The 21,522-nt window shown below is 40.9% G+C and overlaps 4 protein-coding genes across 4 annotated transcripts; 3 read left to right on the top strand and 1 right to left on the bottom strand.

Moving 5' to 3' along the window:
• Positions 1-711: 711 nt before the first annotated feature.
• On the bottom strand, positions 712-3,825 carry LOC109471247 (ubiquitin-like protein 4A). The gene is made up of 4 exons (XM_019770529.1): positions 3,624-3,825; positions 3,033-3,138; positions 2,360-2,559; positions 712-2,002 (listed from the first exon to the last, which is right to left on the bottom strand). The coding sequence occupies exons 1-4, from the start codon at positions 3,669-3,671 to the stop codon at positions 1,895-1,897; spliced, it is 462 nt and encodes a 153-aa protein (XP_019626088.1). The 5' UTR covers positions 3,672-3,825; the 3' UTR covers positions 712-1,894.
• A 628-nt stretch (positions 3,826-4,453) lies between these two features.
• On the top strand, positions 4,454-10,724 carry LOC109471050 (nuclear transcription factor Y subunit beta-like). The gene is made up of 10 exons (XM_019770236.1): positions 4,454-4,596; positions 5,559-5,633; positions 5,960-6,048; positions 6,374-6,489; positions 7,174-7,239; positions 8,136-8,203; positions 8,554-8,683; positions 8,920-9,013; positions 9,324-9,412; positions 9,804-10,724. The coding sequence occupies exons 2-10, from the start codon at positions 5,563-5,565 to the stop codon at positions 9,840-9,842; spliced, it is 762 nt and encodes a 253-aa protein (XP_019625795.1). The 5' UTR covers positions 4,454-4,596; positions 5,559-5,562; the 3' UTR covers positions 9,843-10,724.
• Positions 10,725-11,880: 1,156 nt separating this feature from the next.
• Positions 11,881-13,980, top strand: LOC109470960 (protein rolling stone-like). The gene is made up of 3 exons (XM_019770060.1): positions 11,881-12,038; positions 12,625-12,737; positions 13,102-13,980. The coding sequence occupies exons 1-3, from the start codon at positions 11,964-11,966 to the stop codon at positions 13,853-13,855; spliced, it is 942 nt and encodes a 313-aa protein (XP_019625619.1). The 5' UTR covers positions 11,881-11,963; the 3' UTR covers positions 13,856-13,980.
• Positions 13,981-15,333: 1,353 nt separating this feature from the next.
• Positions 15,334-16,279, top strand: LOC109471299. The gene is made up of 3 exons (XM_019770596.1): positions 15,334-15,540; positions 15,894-16,025; positions 16,159-16,279. The coding sequence occupies exons 1-3, from the start codon at positions 15,358-15,360 to the stop codon at positions 16,225-16,227; spliced, it is 384 nt and encodes a 127-aa protein (XP_019626155.1). The 5' UTR covers positions 15,334-15,357; the 3' UTR covers positions 16,228-16,279.
• The last annotated feature ends 5,243 nt before the right edge of the window (positions 16,280-21,522 follow it).

The following is a 21,522-nucleotide window of genomic DNA, read 5'->3' on the forward strand; positions in this document are numbered from 1 at the left end:
AAGGTGAGGGCGTAGAGCGTGACGTCAAAGATTACGCAATACACGAGTACTCAGAACTGGGTCACTCCTTATCCTGAGCAAGATCAGTTTTAATAGTGCTTAGTCACTGTGCTGTGCAATATACGTGCCCAAAGTGACGCAGCGACATTCAAGACTTTGAACTTCGATACAATTCATCATCCAGTGGAAAATCTGACATTTCAAAAATTGCAGGGTCATTTTGAAATTTATTTTTAAAAATTTTGCTCATGTAAGATCATCCTTGTTTTACCGTATAATTTACATTTTGTAGATGACATTCACTAAGGATCTCATGTCACATATCATTAGTTTGTTAGTAGCCTGGGTGCCATCTGATTTGTAACGGCTACCCCGAAAGATTTTTTCGGGATAGCCGTTACAAACCGGATGGCATCCAGGCTAGTTTCTTAGTAGACGTGAGGTAGAACTAGGTGTATGCTTCGTATATATGGGTGTAACTCCAAATAAGACAACCTAGTACATTTTGTACTTGGAACAGAGCCAATGGCTATATCATATGTCAGCTGACATCTCCTTTGTTTGACTTGCACCAAAAAAATGCTGACAATGATGCAATAACATTTGACAAGGCAAAAAATAGACCTCTACTCTATGGTCTCACAATATATAATTACATTGTACAAAAAATATTTCCTTTCACTGAGGACAAAGTTAGACCAACAGCAGTAGTGGTTTGTGGTCCTTGCTTCATTTTATTACACCTTGTACCAATGTCTTTATAAACATGCTTCAGAAATCAGTAAAGCATTGCCATGTTCATCACCATAAACAAACTGGTGGTGCTTGTTTCAAAACAAAGTCCCCTCTTCTTGCTTAAAAAATGGTTTTGTCACAGCTCTTCAGTTAAAAAGATTGCCCTGCAAAGATTAAGTGCAGCAAGATTGGGTGGGTATAACATTACAAGTACGCTGGATGGAAATTGTACAAATTGTACATCTACCAACATTCAACATGAGAAGATACATTCCCTTCCGATATGCACTATGTTACGAAGAGCAATGCATTGGTAGCACGTTCTTCATTAATTTACAAATAAATATGATTACATTTTGGAATAATTGCAAAGTAATTTTGGGATATATCCAAAGTCCTGGTACAAGTTGGTAGCAACATAGTGATCTATGGATCCCGGAAATGTGTTGACAAACCAAGTATAATGAAGCCAAACACTAAATATACATAAATACCTTATTTTGCATTTCTGATGTCCAAATTCTTCAATGGGTTACTAACTAATACTAGTAAGTGCTGAGACAATTACAATACCAATGACACAATGAATGTTATTAAACATAAGAAAGCAGGAAAAAATCACAATGTAAAATACAACAATATACCACTACCAGTACATGTACAACATACCCTGTTCCAAAGACCATTTTACAAATGCCTTTGTATGCTGGGAAATATGGAGAACTCTGGAAAAATCACAGGGCAAACAAAATCATTACAGCACACAAGCACTGCATATGCATTGTTATGGTTAGGTGTCACTTGCCCCTGTGTTACCCGTGATTTCGTGATCTATAAGATGTTCTCTGGCTGTTACCTCAAATACTAACCTAGATTGTTTCAAGAAATATGAAGGAAAATTTCCTGACAATGACCCTAAGGATAAAACTTGTCTGGAGTCCCTGGATTTGTTGATTTGAAATTAGGGTGCATGTCACATACTTCAGTTGTTGTACCTAAGGCTGATAGAATCATACTGGTGGCACAGTGTCAAGATACATGACTTCTTAAAAGTTCCAACATTACGTGTTGACAGCTTCTCCTCTTCCTTCCTCACATAATGCTCCTAGCATCCAATGGGAAACAAAATGTCCATGAATGGCACAGGTGTCATTGAGTCCTATGATGAAGTTGACTGGTCACCAAGGAAATGCCGTTTCTGAAGGTTAGCTGTTGCCATTCTTTCTAGATCATCCAGGCTAACACTTGCTATTGTAGATTCAAATTCCTAGAGGAAGAGAAAAAACATGTATGTTGAATATTAGTCAATTACACAACATATGATTTTGAATACAATTTACGAAACTCTGCTTTCGAAAAAGACTTTCATCCTGACTTACACTTGTTTCTGTTCTTTTTAAAGTTCTGAAAGGGAATTGTAACATAGAAGAAAATTAAATGTCCTTCAATTTTGCCAGTAGAATTTTCTTTCCAAAACACTCTTTTTAAAGGTTAGTGCAAAAAAAACTCACTCACTACACACATACACACACACACAGAAATAGGGAAAACTAGCATTAAGTTACACTATGCCTAATGTGCTACATACAATGCTTGGATATGATACTGTATTTCATGTACTCACCCTTCTAAAATTATGCATGACCTTGTCTGCGTCTTCGGGGCTAAAATGTTTTAACAACAACTTTTTTGTCTCTGCCCAGAGTACTGTTGTATCCTTCCTGTCTGTGGATTCTGTGCTGCTTTGCTGTTTCTCAACTTTACGAACCATGAGGTGTATTTTGGCATCTGGTCCTATGTTGTAGTCTCCAAGACATTGTGAATCTGTGGAAACAGTAAATCATAAGTTACATTTCTTCTAATAATTTTAACAATCCTAATAATTCTAATTTTAATAATTCTAATAATCTAATAATGTTAATAATTTCACAAAGTGAAAGTTCACCCAAAATTCAGTTCCCAATATTTTATACATGTGAGTCTTATTGATAGTTCATTATCACTTATGAACACCAGTATATGTCATCACATTCTGCATACTGAATTTATTTCTAATCTTTATTACATTGCCAGTTTTCAGCCCCTGACCACATTAGCACATGTATAAATGTAACATGATTACTCATCAGATACTAGTACCACTCTGAATGAATGAATGTACTACTAGTAATTTACAAACAGACATTAGGGTGTATGATCCTAACGTTTTCATTCTCTGACAGTCACCCATCCCAAGTGTATTGGATAGCTGTGTTCTATTACAAATGAAGGTACATGAAAGTAAAATGGTACGTTACCTGACAGGGTCTTGCCCCTGAAAACTAATCTCTGCTGGTCCACTGGCACATCGAGTTCTCTAGCTACAAGCTGCTTGACTGACATAACAGAGTCTGCATCTGCCACCTGTACACAAACAACCAGAGATGATATTATCATTATGATACTGACTGATCATGTACTAGTACTACTCGTAACTTTTACTGAGCACTGCTTTGTAAGATTGTAAAAAAAAGGCTTTGATGGTTCTATTAATTTCCACATTATGATATCGTTTATAATGTATTTCGTTTGGTGACACTATATATCAAAGTTCTAAGTCCACAGAAATCGATGTAATACAAATTTTATTTATGACAGCAAAATATTATATAATGTTGCAAGATACAACAGCATGGCCTCATAAGGTCAAGAAAAATGGTTGGATCAACATGATAGACCAACATCTACAAAATGGTCACGAAATATTTACAAGATTCCAGTTCCCACAACGATAGACTGGCTAAGCAGAAGACGTGCTTGTTGTTTCCGTTCTCACACCATGCACACCTTGCCCCCGGCCCCCCTCCCCAAAAAACTGCTTTCTAAATTATTTCCATGGATATACTTACTTCTATGCAACATTCTCTGCCTTGTAATATCTTCACAGTGATAAACATGTTTCCCTGTCCTCTGTACGTGATCACTGGGTTAGCCTAACACGTCGAAACTTCCTGTTTTCGAGGGAAAAACATTCATGTGCCAGTCTACACTGAAACTTTCACTCGAACATTTGTAAACATGGCGTCGCGGATTGATACATATCATTACAACATTGCCTCAGTCAAAGTTTGACTAGGGACACAGCGGTCAAAGCAGTGTGTTTATTAACTTAGAGGTCTGTGTCTGTGAAGATTCTATGGTAGCCGTAAAAATTATGGCTGAACTTATTACTTAATGATTGTAGACGTGTGGGAAAACATAAGAAATAGTTCCGAACCAGCGCACTCACACAGGGAGATTTATGACTGATGTCCGGCCAGGTTAAAGGTTACCGCTATTCTATACACTACCATCACCCAAAATATTAGTATATTTGGCTTCGCTGACCATCAAAGAAAGTACAAAGTATAATTTTGCTTCAAAACCTGACTCAATTTTTATAGTAATGCAGTTGTAAATACGCTATACATTCAAGAAGTATCAGGCTGGCAGTCTTTCTGACCAGTGGGGGCTTGTCCAGATAGGGAACAGCCAGATTCCTAGCATTCGGCTGTTCTATCTGTTGTCATAGCGTCCTAGGATCCCAATGTTATGTATAATCTAATCTCAATTTTTAAACATAACGCCGCTAATTTCCAACAAAAAACATTTTCAATACTGCATGTATTGTGTTACAGGAGATAAAATGCGATATAAATGTGTGATCTGGAAAATATGGCAAAAAGGATTTGTTTACAGTGGGGGTGTTTCCGGAGGTTGTAGCCAGCGGGCGGCAGTTCTGCGCGGCGACTGGCTGAGGCTTTACCAACCACAGACTCCCGCGGGCTCCCTCCTCACTGGCTCCCGGCCCGCCAGCCAACCAGTTCGCCCACTCCAACACGGGTTTGTTCTTCCTAACCACCAATGGTGACTTTCTAGCTGCACTTTCAAACGGACTGCGGGCTGATAGATGCACGAGAAAGTGCGAAACGCGGGGGGATGGGACGAAGGAGATGGGGAGGGGGGACGGAAGATTCGCCATTTGTAATTTTTGCCTGGGCCCGTTTGGAGCCGGGGGTGTGCGGCGGTGGTAGCCGGCAGCCCACACTACCCGAGTGATGTATAGGTTGTAGTTTATGGCTTGTGGAACGTAAATCCAGTAAGATCGTGATCCAGGGACGATGTTTGCAAACTGTTTGCTGCCTATACCCGTTTCGAAACGGCTGCCCGCAGGTTTTGACCATCTGTCACCACCTCATACTCCTTTGTTTAGAATAAGTCGGAAGCCATGATACTGTAGTGTATAGGGAGGGGGTGGGGGTACTCACGGGTGGGAAGCATATACTTCTACTAGCCCCCATTGTATAGTCAGTTAGTACCACGCTTAACTTAGCATGATATTATTGTCAGCTAAAACACAGGGAGGTCAGTTTTTAACGGTGTGTAAAATTTTAGCCTTGCACTGTTTTTGAAAGCCCATATATAAACTACATTCCCTGAGCCACCTCTTTCAAAAGTTCTATCAACGCTGGATAGAATCCCCATCCTTTTCATAATTTGATGCTAGTCACATGGATCATGACTACTTCGTGTAAACCAGGGGCTCCCCGTCTCCCCAGTGAAAATGACATCTTTAACTGAGTGGAACAGGTAACTTATATATGATGAGCCTTCCCAATGTGAAGATCATGGGCAATCGGAGAGTCCTGGCAAGTATAATGAATTATGTCCTGGTAATTAACTCAAACTGAAGACCAGTACATCACAGGACTAGGACTGGAGGAAGCCTTCACACTCCTGTATGGCATATCAATCTATCAACACACACTACATGTTAACCTACCATTTTCTGGGTTAACTTGCAGACCCATGGATGGTGGTGGAGAGGGACAAATGGACCAAGGCACAGATCACACAGCAGATGAAAGTGGCACTCTCAGGTACTACTAGTACTCAAAACTCTGTACATGATTCAGAGACAACACAGTCCCCATATCTTGTCCTTTGAACAGTGAACTTAACCTTGGACCAAGCTCGATTTGATCTGTAAACAAGCCGTCGGACATGATGATGAAACACATTTGGAATTGTATTATCCTGTTGCACAGTTAGTCATTGTCTTTTGAGACTGACTGACTGACAGATACCAGATACATGATTCAGAAAGCTTCTTGATCACTGAAGTGAACTCACATATTGGTCTGCAGGTTCTGGGATTTTCTGCAATGTCCCACCAGCAAATCTTACATTGCCACTTTTTTTCCAGTATGGCTGTTCACTTAGAAGGAACCCCACAAGGAGGTGACGGCACACAAGGTCTCCTGACCAACGACTACAGCTATGTCCTGGATGATAGTAAGTAGAGCTACTAGTATTCACTCTGAATGATACCTTTGAGCATTCCATTACTATTAAATGCCCTGAGAAATCCATCTTTGTCAATTCAGTTTATTTTGATAGAGTCTACATCTAAAAGCTTTCAGTATAGGAAGACACTTCATTTCTTCAAAACAGTAACAACCTTGCAGATGAAAAGTTTGCAAACGAAACAAAATTATCAAAAGAACAGGCACTGAGGACTTCTATCCTTGGTACATTGTACTACAATATCCTTTCTAGTCTGTTGTACTGAAGCCTATACTAGTACTAGAAACTCACCTGTCACTTTTGATGCTCCCAGGTGCAACAGGTGCGTCGGCCAATGACAGTATAGCGAGCGGAGGTGACGAGGACGGAGGGCATAAAGACGGGGACAGCCTCCGTGAACATGTCGGCGTGGAGCCTCTACAGGAACAGGTGACTATACTCTGTTCTCTTCTTCTGTCACACTGACCTCAACTCAGATAAAGTATGGCGCTTTTTCAAGTAGCTACATGTAGTAACAAGAGTATAACTGGAATGTTTTTTTTTTTTTTTTCAAAATGATGTGTGTTCAATTGAAAATGTTTCCTTAAAGTTGATACAACCATGAAAGGAGAAAGATATGTAATTCTACTAAAGCCATTCATCTTTGTGAGAAGTAATTTGTTTGAGTTGTGTGTTTATCATTTTTCCTGTTTATGATATAGCATGTAACTTGTATTTTCTTAACAATACAGACCCCAACATGCAGTATTATTTCATGATTTTTAAATAGAAAATTAGAAATCCTTCTTCATTTACTTTTCTACAGATGAAAGGGTACAGTAGTCCTTGTAATGAAATTCTGTGTATGATGTATAGCTTTCTGCATGCATGATGCTAATATTAATTGCCATGGGTAGATGTTGCCTAACATGTGGCTGTGTCATCAAATGTGATGCTCAAGCTTTCTACATCTCATATGTAACCACTACCGGTAGTGTGTAGAAACAGATGGCTTATGTGTGACTCAGCTAGGAAATAGGTAGTCGATTCTGCACCAGAAGAGAGTGCCTCCCCACTTTCCTGACACCTAAAGTGTGTTGCGTTCTCTGCCCTTCTTTCTTACGCCACTCTTAGGACCGATTCCTGCCTATAGCCAATGTCAGTCGCATCATGAAAAACTCTATCCCCAAAATGGCAAAGGTAATGTGGCATGTTTCTGAGTATATCGCTACCCACCCTGCCTGCCTAGCAAGTTTTAACTTTGTGTTTTCACTTCTTTTCTGCTCAATCCCAGGACCGGTTTTTGCCCATTCACAATATTAGTCGCATTATGAGAAAGGCTATTCCCAAAAAAGAAAAGGTAATGTTGTTGTTACACCTACATTCTCCATGTAGACATGCATGTTTGAGTAGTTTTCGTATGTGTAAGCATTTGCATGTAACAATTGATACATACATAGTGAATAGTCGGAATGAAAATGATGTAGATTCAAGTTGTTTTTCCTGCAGACATGAAAATGCAGTTAAATTGCTTAACATATGTTTCGTAGATGTACAAGACCACTAACAAGATGCAAAAACACAATGCATTATAGCATCTGCATATTTGTGAAGTTAAAAAGAATCACATTAAAAAAGGATAGGTTCTAGTGCACACAATATTGTTATACATACTAACCCACCATACTAATATCACGTTATCACATTTAAACATAACTGTAAACACCCAGAAGTGCTATATAGAAAGTTTGTTGCACATAGTTTTACACGTTTTTCATTGTATTCAGAAAGAGTTCCTTCTAATCCAGTCAAATTCATTGTTGAAGTAGATTTTCTGAGCAATGTAGTATGATTGTACTATGAATACATTTCAATTGAGTAAATTCATACACTTGTGAAAAAATCTAATTCTTTAAATTAGGTAAGGGTATGAAATTACATTTTTAATGTACTATACATTCTTTTACTCTTAATGTTGTCAAAGATGACTGTCTTCTATGCCAAGCAAATGATAGAAATGTCTTTCATAGATAAGTATATTCAGGTAAGTGGAATTACTTGCTTTTTAACTGAAATTTTTTCTTTTGGCTCCACAGATTGCCAAGGACGCTAAAGAGTGTGTTCAGGAGTGTGTGTCAGAATTCATCAGTTTTATCACAAGCGAGTATCCTTTGACCAGCCTTGTGCTAGCTTGCCATGTCATCAAGGGGATGTGTTTACAAGAAAGGACCTTTATGTCTCGATATTTATTATACATTGTGTGTGTATTCAGTGTGCATTTCTTACACAAGCACTTAACATGAAAATACCATACTGCCCAGAACATAAGGGTGGTTGGGGTCAGAAAGCATTTGAATTTGGTGATAAAATTAATGGAGGTTTGTACCTGAGCATATGTTAACTCGAACCCTGCATCCCCCCCAGCCCACCCCAGTAACAGTAATAAGAGGTAAACGGGTTATAAGAGGGGCAGCTGTAACGTCTAAGTGACATGATCCCTAACCACCTGTGTAGAGCCAGTGACAGGTGTCACCAGGAGAAGAGGAAGACCATCAACGGGGAGGACATCTTGTTTGCCATGTCCACGCTGGGGTTTGACAGCTACGTGGAACCACTCAAACTGTACCTACAGAAGTACAGGGAGGTAAGACTACAAGTCAAGTTAACTGGTGAACAATGAAAGGTGGTTCAAACTCTGGCATAGCTTTCTCTTCCTATATATTGTACTGTTGCCTTAGGAAAAACAATGTAACATAATCTTGTATCAAAGATTTATGTTGATCATGTACTACTAGTATACAGCCTACCAGGTTATGATAAAATGTAGAAGCAGTTGTTTGTCTTCAAGTATGTAAGACTAACAGCTTTTGTTTCTCCCAGTCCATGAAAGGAGAGAAGGGAGGGATGAATACGTCCACTACAGGTGCTGGAGATGAGAGCCTCGCGTCGGACCTCGGGGCTGATGAGTCTTTCAGTAAGTCTTGTAATTGTTGTACCTTCTAAACTACTGTCGCAACTTACACAAAGTACAGATTTCTGCAAGCTGTATTTGAAACAGTATTCATTTCAGACAGAACTGATGTAAAGATGCCTAGTGTATATATAGGTGACCTGTATTGCAACTTTTGACAATGGACAAGTTTTGATCCTATTACCTTATTGGCACCGATGTATATAGTGAAAATGACTCTCTGAGAATTATGTTTGCAAAATCAGTAATGAAGACCCTACTACTTCTAATAGTAGTACTAAGCAAACAAACTGTTTGTTCTTTTCCCTTGTAGCTGCCAACATCATCTCCACAGACGGCCAGACCACGATGACGTACACATACCCCACACAGGTTCAGGTGGGTAGGATTCCTGTACTGGAAGTAAGTCTCCTCTCTCTGTCCCCTCACACCTTCACCGTTCACACACTCATGGACTGCAGAGGAGTTCAGTTCCATACTAATCTTCTAGAATAGTCCTCCCACTGTTTTTCAGATGCTTCTTTTGACCAAAGTTAGTTTTGGATGAGAACTCATAACTGAAGACTAAACTTTTATTATCCTGTTGCCAAAAAGATGTATGATATATAATGTAGTAAAATCTGGTTTGTTCTGCAAAGTGCAGCAGAAATCAGCACTCCCATGTAAAGCTTTAAGAGGAATGCATCATGCCACGGTCGATGGAAGTACTTCTAATTTATGGTTAATCAGAAAAATATGCTTTTATACTATTTTAAACCATGTCTGTGTTATTAACTTTAATCTATCTTCACAGATGGGCCAACAGCTACAGTTCACAGGAATGTCCAGCTGAGCACAGGTTCTTCACAGCTTCACGATCACACAGAATCTGCACAAACGTCCCTCCATGCACTCCCGTACAGCCGTGTCACACTTGTACAGAGATCAGGACACATACAGTTTCACGAGTTATCCCGTACCTCAATAGTAACACATGTATATGTAGATCATATCATTTGTCACAGTATCTGTTACAAAGGTAGCATAGCTGTGAGATACTTAAATTTTCCAGGTTGTGCATTTTCCGTCTGTTGCTTTGATTTGTATGTATACTGACAGGGACACAGAACATTTTTCTGAGCTGTATCGTTTGTTTACTGATCAGTGAAGGCTATAACATTTTAAGAGATTGTTTGAAAGATTCCGTCAAACTTCTGTGAAGTATTCCAGTGGAGTGTTTCCCCACATCTAGTGTTGGATGACTTCTTCGTGAAATGCCGGCCAGTTTGAATTTGTGAAGGCACAGAGGCTTACAGTAACAAAAATGAGACATCAGGTTTAAATCGCTTTCTTCCATTCAAAACATGCAGATGAACTCTCTACAGTTGATCTTTAGGCCTTCAGAAAATGATTTGAACGTGACGAAAAGATAAACTCATTTTTTGTATCTTGTAAATACGGTAAGGACCTTGACATGTTTTTACACATAATGCAAAGTTTGTCTATTGATGCAGCTTTTTTTACTCCATTCCTTCTCTTGTATATATCAATATGTGATACTGGTAATAGTACTGCTACATTCAAGACTATATACTGAACTTAAACTACCAGAGTGGGTTTTTCTTTTGTTTTATCTCAATTTCTTCATATGACTACCACTTAAAGTACATGTGTATCTAGAACCTCCAAATAAGGCAACTTTTAAGTTATGTTTCACAGAATATGTTATTACTAGTATATTATTACTTTTGTTTAGGCCACACCAATTTAATTTCTTGGTTAACGGATTCGCCGCTTCATTTTTTTCTGATTTGCAAATAAAAATAAAAATTCAGAATCAACTGCAAAATGCTCATATTTTGACCTGAACAGTTGAAAACAGTCCTTTTCATCCTAGTTGTTACAGTTATTCCATCTTTCAATGCAATGGTGTCATAAAAAGGTCAAAATTCATTGTTTAAATTTGAACCAGCCTGGTGTGTTGACTTCATGGCTCCTATCGTACCATTTTGGGTCATAATACGATGCCTAGGCCTGTTTTTATTTTAATTTTTTTTCGCCCGCCCGCTCCATTTTTTTTCTAGAAAAATCCGTTAACCAAGAAATTAAATTGGTGTGGCCTTATGCATTTGAAAAACACATATTTGAAACACTCATCTTTACCAGTGTAAATCCGGCATTAAGACCAGTGACTGCTGATATTATGTAAGGAATGATTTCATTAAAAGAGATTGATGACCATCTCAAACACTTGTCATTGTTTATTTTACCAGGAATTCGTGGTGTATTGCCACTGTAGTCTAAACCTTTTTTTAGGAAATTCTGGAATTTTCAAACCTGCATGGTGTAATAGGCAGTCGGTCAAAGCACTTCATATAAAGTTGCTGCTAAAGAAATGGTATTTTAAGTTTGATGTAGTGGCAGTGAGAACTAGTTTTTTGAAGAGTTTTGAATTCATGGCCGAAACAATACTGTAGCACAAAAACAAATTTGCGCTGACGTGATCTTGAAGTGGCAAGGCGTCGCGACAATAAAGGCGCCTTAATCATTTTAAGATTTACGGAACATTTGCAGTTTGGCGACATAACATGCAGTTTGTAATATGGCCTGTAGGGGCGCTGCTGCATGCTCCAAAGATACAATCATTTGTGTCCTAAACTCGGAATGGAAGAGTCCTTTGAAATTAGCTTATAAGTGGGTATGGATAACACGATTTTAAGAAAAATAACCGGCTACTCGCTTGGCAGTCACGACATGAGGAATAAAAGTTGTGTAGAAGTCTGAAGAGTTTCTTTGAAGGTAGTATATAAAATATGACCACCCCTGAACTTGTTAATGGAACAGTCCCCAGGGGATCCAAGACTGACAATCACAGACGTGATGACCCTTGACGTCATCTGTAATTTTGACTCGTTCGACCGGCAACCTGTAGTACAACCACAAGAGAAAGCAACAGCCGGAAATCTTGCCCAAAATGTGCCGCCGAATGTGCAGACTTGCCTCCATGCTACTGAGTCATACAGACAAGAGCGCGTTCTACACTTCACCGGTATGTTTATAACACACGTTCTCTTTTAATTTCATGGGCGTTTGGTGTATTAACAATTAAACAGAGTATTACTAGTAAACAAACTGTGAAAGGTTATTCCATTCATACACTTCTTTCCTCGGTGGACACTGAAAGGCAACATGTACGGTGGACTTTCCACATAGAGTCATTCGTTCAAGTTCAAGAGGCGGTAAAACTACAGATTTCTTTGCTTCCAAAATGACAGTCAGTAAATGTGAGTGAGTTGAGTTGAGTTACATAATGACAAGTAAAAGTCGTCCGACCGCCTTCTGTATGATTGCCTCAGAGCACAACTATGACAACTACATGTATGGACGATTTGGTCTCATTTTGATAAACGGGTTCTTGAAAGCGTTTTGTTCGTTCTATGAGGTGAATCTAAATACTGGGCCGCGCCTTCTCTGGCACAATAGAACGAATATTTCATGACATTAGGTATACTATTACTTTCTCACATGTCCCAAACTGGAAAAAAACGTCTAAAATCTTAATTCCAACTACTTTATCACAACACAAGAGCTGGTAGAAACTATATCTCTAGTAAACGTCCGTTTCCGTGTTGCAGTGGTTTGCGGACCAGACGCCGTTCCTGGTGTACCGTGGTCTGGCCGCCATCTTCACCTTCCTGGTGCTGCAGGGTAACATGGTGGTGCTCAACATCACCTCAAACTTCGGCTGGTACGTCTTCACCTGACGATTAAAATCTTAAACAGCTCATCTGTAGGTTGTATCTGTAACCATTCAAATGTTTAATTGTCGTGAACAATGCGTCCGAAAATAGGTTGGTATGACATAGGATATAGAGATTTTCTTCTTACGTATACACAACATGATTCTCACCTGCTTACGTTTCTGATTATGATAGCCGATGTATGCGGCGCTTTTGCGGCGAGAACACAATCTCAAACGTGGCTACTGTGGTGGCTAAGTTTGTATCCCCCTCGTACTTCTTAGTTGGGAGCACTGGAAACAGCCTTTGTCGTCCATGTACATTCTTAGTTCTCACGTATTCATCAATCCTCTCCAATCCTCCTTTTTACAGGTTCTTGAAGTTCACGCACTGGGGGTTCGTGGCCCTGACCGCGCACATGTGCGTGTCCGCCGCCATTTGCCTCCGGGAACACGTCAAAGTCGGAAGGGACGGCCACGACGACTTTTTCGACGACTCCGCCCGACTTGAAGACGACGACTTTCATCGAAACGGACCGAAGATGGAGCAGGAATCCTTAAGCCGCCAATTAAGTAGTAAAAGTAGGCACCACGAACAAAGCAGAAACACGGGACCACTTCCTTGGTACATGAAGTTAGACTGGGCGCTGTACAACATCGCATGCACCCACGCACTGACCATTTCCACTGTATATTACTCCGCCATGGGTGGAGATCTCTCCACCAACAGTTGGCTGTTACACATCATGAACTCAGTCTTGGTCGTGACGGAGGTCCTTATCTGTGACATCCCCTCACGAATTGCTCACGTCATCTATCCGGAGTTGTATCTAGTGACGTATGTGCTTTTCGTGTGCTGGGTTTCGTCTTTAGACGGGTTCAGGAAGTACAGCCAGGTGTACGTTTTCCTAGATTTCGCGGGAAAGACCAAGAGGACCGCTTATTTGGTTGTGGTAATGATCGTTTTCGTGGTGCCCGCTTTTCACGCGATCGTGTACGTACTGTACAGGTGTAGACTGGCACTTCTGAGGATGGTGCACGGAGGGGGTTTAAAGGCAGAACCCAATATTGGTCAGAAGGACGCTCAGACTCAGACAGAACCGCTGGTTGAACTGGCAACAGTATAGAATACGTGGATAAATGCCAGGTTTAGAAATTATTCTTAGTATTGCCTGTAACAAAAGCATAATCTTACGTAAGTCTTGCTAAATGTTATCATAACTGTACTGACTTAATGTCATTTTCCTGAAATGGATTAATTAAATCAACATTAGTTGCGGTGTACCACTGGTGGATACTTGTATATTATTTGCGTTAAGATGTATGTATATGATATAAATATTGTTTTAGAATTTTGTAATGTAATTTGGGGAGGGAGCTGGTAAATCTGACCCACATGTTCTCCCTCCCCTTCCATCTGATGAATTTTAATAAACAAATACTAGTAAACTAAACAAAAGATAGATATAGAAACTGACAATACTGGTGAAATTATTTAGCAGCAAAATTGGTGCGTTCACTGCGTTCTGATTGGCCCACGGAAATGAAAGATTTGCCAACTCAGCGTTTTGAGCTGGCCTGGCAGGCGGGGCGGGGGGACCGGGCGGAAGGGGCGGGCGGGTAGCCTGGTTACCAAACCTATCATGCCTATTATACCTCCCAAGTCCTACATCCGCATTGGCGGAGAGGATGTAGGACTCGGGAGCTATAATAGGTTTGGCAATTTTGAACGGCCGACGGCGGGGTTTCTTATTGGTCATCACCGTCATATTGGTCATCGTATAGACACACCCCCAAATTGACTAATAAGAAGCGTGGAGACTAAGGGGATTCCCCCATTGCACGTAACCTCTACCAGGCACCGCGGATCGGTGGAAAAATAGTAGAAATTGGCCGAAATAAAGGGATAGTATAATCTCCAAGCAGATCCCTCTGGGTGGCAAAAAGACAGTATCAAATTGGCCAGGCAGTATCCATTAGCCAGAGAAGCTCCGCGGCCACCGACGCGACGGGTGGTGGGGATCAGGACAAAAAAAACGGCCATATATAAAAAGGTAACGATCATTCCCCACAACCTCTGCTTGGAGAGTAGGATAGTACACCAGACCCGTATGGCCCTGGATCTTCTCTGGTATACTATCCCTTTATTTCGGCCAATTTCTACTATTCCAGCGATCCGCGGTGCCTGGTAGAGGCTAGGGGATTTCCCCATTGCACGGGACTGGCCTATTAATTAAATTTGGACCCGGGCATCGGCTTTCTTCGCAAACGTCCGAAAAAGCCGATGAAGAGAGCGGCATCGGCTTTTTTCAGAAAGGTAGGGGTAGAGCGTGGGTGGAGTTTACCTGCGCGTGCGCACGGAAAAACGAGACGACTTTCATCACGTGGCTCCTGGGGAACCAGAGAAATAAGAGATTCTCGTTCTTATTGGCCATCGTACAGACACACACCCCCAAATTGACCAATAAGAAACGTGGACACTGTAGGGACTTCCCCTGCCTGTGAGGGTATCAGCATCATACTTTCATTCTACCTGCATGGTATCAGTATGAAAAGATTTATAAATAGGTTTCTCGCACCGCCACAAACCGAGGCATCACAACCAAGTCTTTTAGTTTTACAAGGGCTAATGCACTTTTCTGAAAGGAGGCTTCAGACTCGAACCATGCAAGCTAGAAACGCTGAAGTGCCGGCAGCAGATCGCGACCAAGTCTATCATCTGGTAGTGAAGTGTCGACAAAGATGCCCCCGCTTTGACTGCGGAAGGTACTTTCGCCTGTCGGCAACGGTGACGGATCGGCAACACACGCAGGTGGGTTACCTAAAACTTTCCCTGTACTACCGCCCAACAGTTGGCGAGTTTAGAAATTCCAGTAGACAGTACTTGTGCGCCATTATTTATCAAACTGAACCTGTACGAAGACAGTTTGGCTGTAACTTAAGTTTAGGAAGTCCAGAAAAAGGAAAGCTTTGGGGTTCTGTGAATTAATATGCTGCGAACACGAATAGTCTCAATCATCATGGCGAGTCAATGATGTGGGAATGTGAATAAAGATTATACTACGTATGTACAACAGCACCTAGGGAGCTCAATGCCCGATAATCCATTTGGCGATCGGAATAGATCACTCTACGATTAGTTTCAACCACTTGTTATCAAATCAGGATGTGAGTGCAGATAACGCCATGGCTCTGGCAGAGGCTCAGCTCGTCCTCAGTGCCACCTGTCCGCATTGCCACAATATCTGCAACATTCCTGCTGAGCGTCGTACACAGGACAACCAGGACCAGGTACAGGTACGTTTATAGACTACTTTCTTCAATCTATCAACATTCGAGAATATGCTAGATGAATAGGTTGTAGTTTTTCTCATGTGCGTTTGTCTTAATCTTTTGTCTTAATTCATGTTCTGCTTTTACCTACTCTCAGGCTGCCTATGGTGCAAGTGATGTGCAGGGGAACCCTGTTTGCCAACCTACCGATCCACGTGGTCAGTAGAACCTGTCTGGCAGCCGTCTTTACACAGTGAAGGGTAAACATTGGAGAACACATCTTAACAATGCCTTAGGAGTTTAATAAAAGTTTGCCTAATGACTGTGTGTTCGTTCTTGTACTCTTTCTGTATAACGTTTAGTTCTGTATAAAGTAATTCTTTGTTCTTACGAGGGGTGTTCAAAAAGTTCTCGGCCTCACCTAGAAAATAAAGGTCAAACTCCTATTCTTTGGTATAGCTGTATACTATGACGTCTTACATCACTGCACACAAAAATTCAAATTTTTACATTCATTAATTAGCACGTGACGCCCCGTGAAAATGAGTGAGGTAAGGGCAAAATCACAAAATGGCCGCAACACAAGCGTGTGCTGTGATCAAGTATATCGATAAAAAAGGATGTCTCATAAGGACATCCATGAAGACATGGTCAAGACACTTGGTGATGACTCCCCTTCTTATTCAACTATAAAGAAGTGGGTTACTAGCTACAAGCGCGGCAAGGACAGCACAAAAGATGAACATATGTCAGGATGCCACAAATCAGCACCACGGACAATCCAGTTGAGGCCATCCATCACATGGTAGTGAATGACAGATGTGAGACTGGCCAACATGTAGCAGGTTCTTTGGCCTGTGTTATGACTCAGTTCACAATGTTTTGTCGAACATCCTGGGGATGAACAAACTGTCTGCATGGTGGGTGCCTCGAATGTTTTCTGAACATCAGAAGTTAAACAGGCTGGACATCATGTTCAATGAACGAATTTAGTCCAATCCATGCAATTTCCTCAAAACATTTGTAACCCAAGATGAGCTGGGTTCACCACTTTCAGCCCGAATAAAAACAGCAGGGAAAACAATGGATGGAGAATTTTCCCCGGCCCCCCAAGAAGTTTTAGCGAGTTTCGTCCGTTGTCAGGGTTTTTGCCTCTGTTTTCTGGGACAGTAAGGAAGTAATCATTATTGACTACCTGCGAGGGGGTTAAAGCATCAATGGGGAGTATTATTCAACAGAATTGCGACAGTTGACGACAACAGTCAAAGAGAAAAGGAGAGGAAAGCACCGAGCTGTCGTGATGAAAATGCACCTGTCCACACAACACAGGGGTCAGTGACAGCAACAAACGAATTTGGCTTTGAAGTCTAACCCTACCCTTCCAATTCACCAGAACTAGCACCCTTGGACTTCTACCGGTTTTCTAAACTTAAGTTCCACTTATGTGGTCAACGTTTTGAAGGTAATGATGACGTCATCTATGCGGTATAGGCCAATCTGGGGGGTCCAGATGCAACCTTCTTCCACAATGGGAAAATAAAGCTGGAACATTATTGGACCAAGTGCATTGCAGTTAGAGAGGACTATATTAAAAAATAGTGTAAGAAAAATTTTACTGCCCTGACGTTTTCTAGGTGAGGCCGAGAACTTTTTGAACACCCCTCGTATCACGTGTGTTTCACATGAGATGAACACTGTTTCTGCTAACTAGTATATTCTTTTACAATACTGATTGTATTCAATTGTATGCAAGCCTATAGTAAGAATCTCAATAGAAACAAACTTGGCGTAATACAGAATCTCTACAGTGCTGAAACTGACAGTCAATTCGCCTTACTTTGGTGGTAATGCTTAGATTTTTTATGTGCTTTGGGTTACCAGAAGTGACAATGAAAGTAACAGATCACACATATACACAATTTGAGAATAACAGTGATCGTGGTATAGGCAAAAAGCAGATGACGGTTGACTGATTTGCCCACCAGTAGTTGAATTCCCATAGACCCTGACTTGTGAAATGTGGACTGACACTGCAATCCGACACTTCACTAGGATCTCCTTTAAAAAGAGTTCTCTAACAAAAATCCACTTCCAACGGAAGTTCCATGAAAATTTCGAAATGCTCAATGCTGACGGATCAATGCTGTAGTGATTGTACTGTTGTGTGGCCCAGGGCTATTGAATTAGGGAGGTTTCCCATTCAAGTGGAAGCCACCCTAAACGCTATCAATTCAAGCATTTGCTTAGACTACGCCAGAATGTACCAGCCGATAGTAATAAGAATGGTTTATTTGAAGTTCCACTCATAGATGTCACACTTGCAGTCCTAAGACTGAATTATGGTAACAGTACATACATACATTATCATGGACTTATAACAATTATTACTGAAGGTTAAAAATTATGAATTACAACTACAATTTATGTAAGTGTACAATGTATAATAAAACTAGTAAAATGCGTTGGTTAAAAGATGGACATTCATGTGCTATATCGAATTATTAAAATCGAATTATAAAAATATTTCTCTTATTCATATAGGATTTATACTAAGTACTTATAAACAAGGGGCGTCATATAATAAAATACACAGTGTTGGCTTATGTGTCTTGCTCGTTCAGGAGGGTTGTCATATAGGGGATAGTTTTCAAGCTGAACGAGATGGTTACTAAAGCCAGCAAGCGACTCTTCTTTATCAGCAGACTACGCCGTTCTGGGGTCCCCACTACTGATTTGGTTTCCATCTTCTGCGGTTACGTCCGGCCGACACTTGAGTACGCCGCCCCCTGTTGGAGTACTGCGCTGACGCAGAAACAGTCCGATGCCCTAGAGCGCGTTCAGAAACGCGCCTGCCGAATCATTCTGGGACGCAGGTACAACTCGTACACCGAAACCCTAGCGCTGCTCGACTTGCAACGTCTGGCGGATAGAAGAGAACACTTATGCTCGAACTTTGCTTCCAGCGTGGAAAAGTCTTCACGCTTCCGCTCTTGGCTTCCCCCTACCCGTGGTGAACTGCATGGCAGAAATCTACGTAACGCCAGTAGGTACCAGCAGCCCTCCGGGACCAAACGCTACACGACAAGTGGGATCCCTGCCCTGGTCAGACGATTAAATGAACTCTAGATCATGAACTTTTACTACTCATACGTTTTAGCAGCAGTAACTCCACACTGTGTTTTATTCACTTACCACACAACTTTATTGTATGCCGATTTTAAATATTCGCTTTTAAATTCAACTATATTTTTAGATTTTATGAATGTACAAAGTTCGTTCGCAACATGTTGTTAGAATAAGCCTCGCAATTCAGCTATCATGGCTGCCAGGAGGCTTGTGTGTACTTTGTCTCTTTCTTGTAATAAACCACTCTACTACTACAAGCTGACGCTCTATCTTGCCAGCTAGAGTTAGACAAAGCTGGAGCCAAATGTTGGGCATCAGGAGTGCGCAAGTCCCTGGAGGAGTGTGGTTATGGTTACATATGGCACTGTCCCCTCTCATACAACACAAATGCGTCTCAAATTATTAACTCCATCCATCAGCGACTAAAAGACATTTACATCCAAACCTTCTTTAAAGAAATACACAATGACAACAGAGGTGGTCCTGCTAAAAACAAACCGAGGACCTAAAGACTGTTCAAGTTGGCCTACAATGAAGAACAGTACCTAAATATCGACAACACACGGCACAAAAACGCCGTCACAAAACTACGGATCAGCTGCCATAAACTGCACATTGAGACCGGTCGACATAACCGCACTCCCCTGGAACAACGTAATTGTCGATACTGTAATCTAGATAGAATAGAAGATGAACTTCATTTTGTAGTAGAATGTAGTTTGTATAACAGTGCGAGAATTGAACTTTATAGACGAATAACATCGATGTTTCCCCCACTTTACACACCTAAGTAATACAGACAAATTCACATTTTTAATGAACTTAGACAAACCCCGATCCTTAAACTTGTATGTTCTTATCTTTTCAACATCACAGAGAAGCGAAGAGAAGTCGAAATTATGTAACAGACTGTAGTGCTAGTACTAGATTGATCTTGTTATGTATATATTTTGTGTATTCAAGTTACCCTTTGTACCTAACCCATGCATTCATTCATTCATTCATTCATTCATTGAAAACGGAAATGTTTTGTGTGCGTGATGTGGGAAGCGATCCTCAGCTTTCCCCCACGCGGAAAGGTACCTTTGACCAAGGAGATTTAAAATCAAATCCAAATACGACACCCATTACACAAAAAGCGGATACGTCAGTACCGGTGATGCTGTTATTCGGTCAAGGTACACAATTCTTGATAAAACCACTCAGTTTAAGTGGTTTTATCAAGGCTTGCACAACAGTGTTGTGGTGGTTCAAACTCCAATCACATGTCATGAAAGCTCTTTGATCAAAGCAAGGACATTATACAGAAGTATAACCCCGCAACCCCGATCAGCACATATGCATGAATTATCACCAGGTTCGATTTGTCGGAATTTTGTCTTCACCTGAACAGAAGTCACCGAGAAATGCGTGTTTGTTTTCTGTCGGACAATTTTGGGCAACTTACATTGTGCGTCCATATCGATCACGACTCACGAATATCGCGATGTTTAGTTAGTACATGTACTAGTGTAGGTGTTTCAGCATATGAAGCACGGCCACGGAACATGCAGTTCAACTTGTATGGAGGGGTGTTTGTGTGTGAAACGGAAACCAAACTTGTTTCCAACCGGGTAGCAAGGCTGTAACCATTGACCAACGGTCGTTTTTTTTTCTTTTTTTTTTTCTTTCAAAATGGTTTATTGATAAAAGACATTGCAGCCAGACAGGCTGAATTGCGCCTTCTGTACATACATATTGTGCAGGACACATTAAAAATATTTACAACAAAGTTTTAAAATAATACATAGCTTTAAAATAATACATTTTAAAATAATACATTAGTGGCAATTGCTTCTAATATCAGTTAGCGTTCAGGATCCGCAACATCGACGGTACAGGACTGTTCTTAAACCTTAGAGTTCGGCAGGTCGGTAGGGTCAGTTCATTAGAATTCCTAAGGGACCGTCCATGTGTTTGTCCCCTGGAAACGGGTACTAACTCAACAGTTCTTTCAGATGTTGCCATGCTGCTTGCAAATTTGGCACACAAGTGGTCTCGTCTGGTAGCAAGTCTCTTTAGTCCGCGTAATTATCTTCAGCCAATGATCTGCATGGAGATATTTTGGTTCAGTGTCACACACACACACACACACACACACACACACACACACACACAGACAGAGAGAGAGAGAAACACCCCTCTCCATACCCGTCTCCAAGCAAACAACACACCCACCCCTCTCCAAGTTTTCTAACCAAAATAAACAAGCCTATGGTGTTATAACACCATAGGCTGTTGTGCCGATAACACGGATGTAACACCCATAGTCATATTGCTTTCTCTCACTTCGTGGTGCGGTGAAGCCATGAATGTACTCTACATATGGCGAAAGCATGTTTTCCACGAACTCTAA

This window comes from Branchiostoma belcheri, unplaced genomic scaffold (assembly GCF_001625305.1).
Source record: "Branchiostoma belcheri isolate BF01 breed outbred unplaced genomic scaffold, Haploidv18h27 scaffold10, whole genome shotgun sequence".
In the NCBI taxonomy this organism is placed as follows: Eukaryota; Metazoa; Chordata; class Leptocardii; order Amphioxiformes; family Branchiostomatidae; genus Branchiostoma; species Branchiostoma belcheri.

What these genes read in the sequence shown, in the direction of transcription:
- LOC109471247 (XM_019770529.1), bottom strand. Translation starts at nt 3,671, where the DNA reads ATGTTTATCACTGTGAAGATATTACAAGGCAGAGAATGTTGCATAGAA. An exon ending in CAGGGGCAAGACCCTGTCAG is followed by an intron (nt 2,560 to 3,032) that starts GTAACGTACCAT and finishes CTGTTTCCACAG; the next exon opens with ATTCACAATGTCTTGGAGAC. An exon ending in TCATGCATAATTTTAGAAGG is followed by an intron (nt 2,003 to 2,359) that starts GTGAGTACATGA and finishes CTCTTCCTCTAG; the next exon opens with GAATTTGAATCTACAATAGC.
- LOC109471050 (XM_019770236.1), top strand. Translation starts at nt 5,563, where the DNA reads ATGGATGGTGGTGGAGAGGGACAAATGGACCAAGGCACAGATCACACA. An exon ending in CTATCCCCAAAATGGCAAAG is followed by an intron (nt 7,240 to 8,135) that starts GTAATGTGGCAT and finishes TTGGCTCCACAG; the next exon opens with ATTGCCAAGGACGCTAAAGA. An exon ending in ACCTACAGAAGTACAGGGAG is followed by an intron (nt 8,684 to 8,919) that starts GTAAGACTACAA and finishes TGTTTCTCCCAG; the next exon opens with TCCATGAAAGGAGAGAAGGG.
- LOC109470960 (XM_019770060.1), top strand. Translation starts at nt 11,964, where the DNA reads ATGTGCCGCCGAATGTGCAGACTTGCCTCCATGCTACTGAGTCATACA. An exon ending in GCGCGTTCTACACTTCACCG is followed by an intron (nt 12,039 to 12,624) that starts GTATGTTTATAA and finishes TCCGTGTTGCAG; the next exon opens with TGGTTTGCGGACCAGACGCC. An exon ending in ATCACCTCAAACTTCGGCTG is followed by an intron (nt 12,738 to 13,101) that starts GTACGTCTTCAC and finishes TCCTTTTTACAG; the next exon opens with GTTCTTGAAGTTCACGCACT.
- LOC109471299 (XM_019770596.1), top strand. Translation starts at nt 15,358, where the DNA reads ATGCACTTTTCTGAAAGGAGGCTTCAGACTCGAACCATGCAAGCTAGA. An exon ending in CGGATCGGCAACACACGCAG is followed by an intron (nt 15,541 to 15,893) that starts GTGGGTTACCTA and finishes TTATCAAATCAG; the next exon opens with GATGTGAGTGCAGATAACGC. An exon ending in ACAACCAGGACCAGGTACAG is followed by an intron (nt 16,026 to 16,158) that starts GTACGTTTATAG and finishes ACCTACTCTCAG; the next exon opens with GCTGCCTATGGTGCAAGTGA.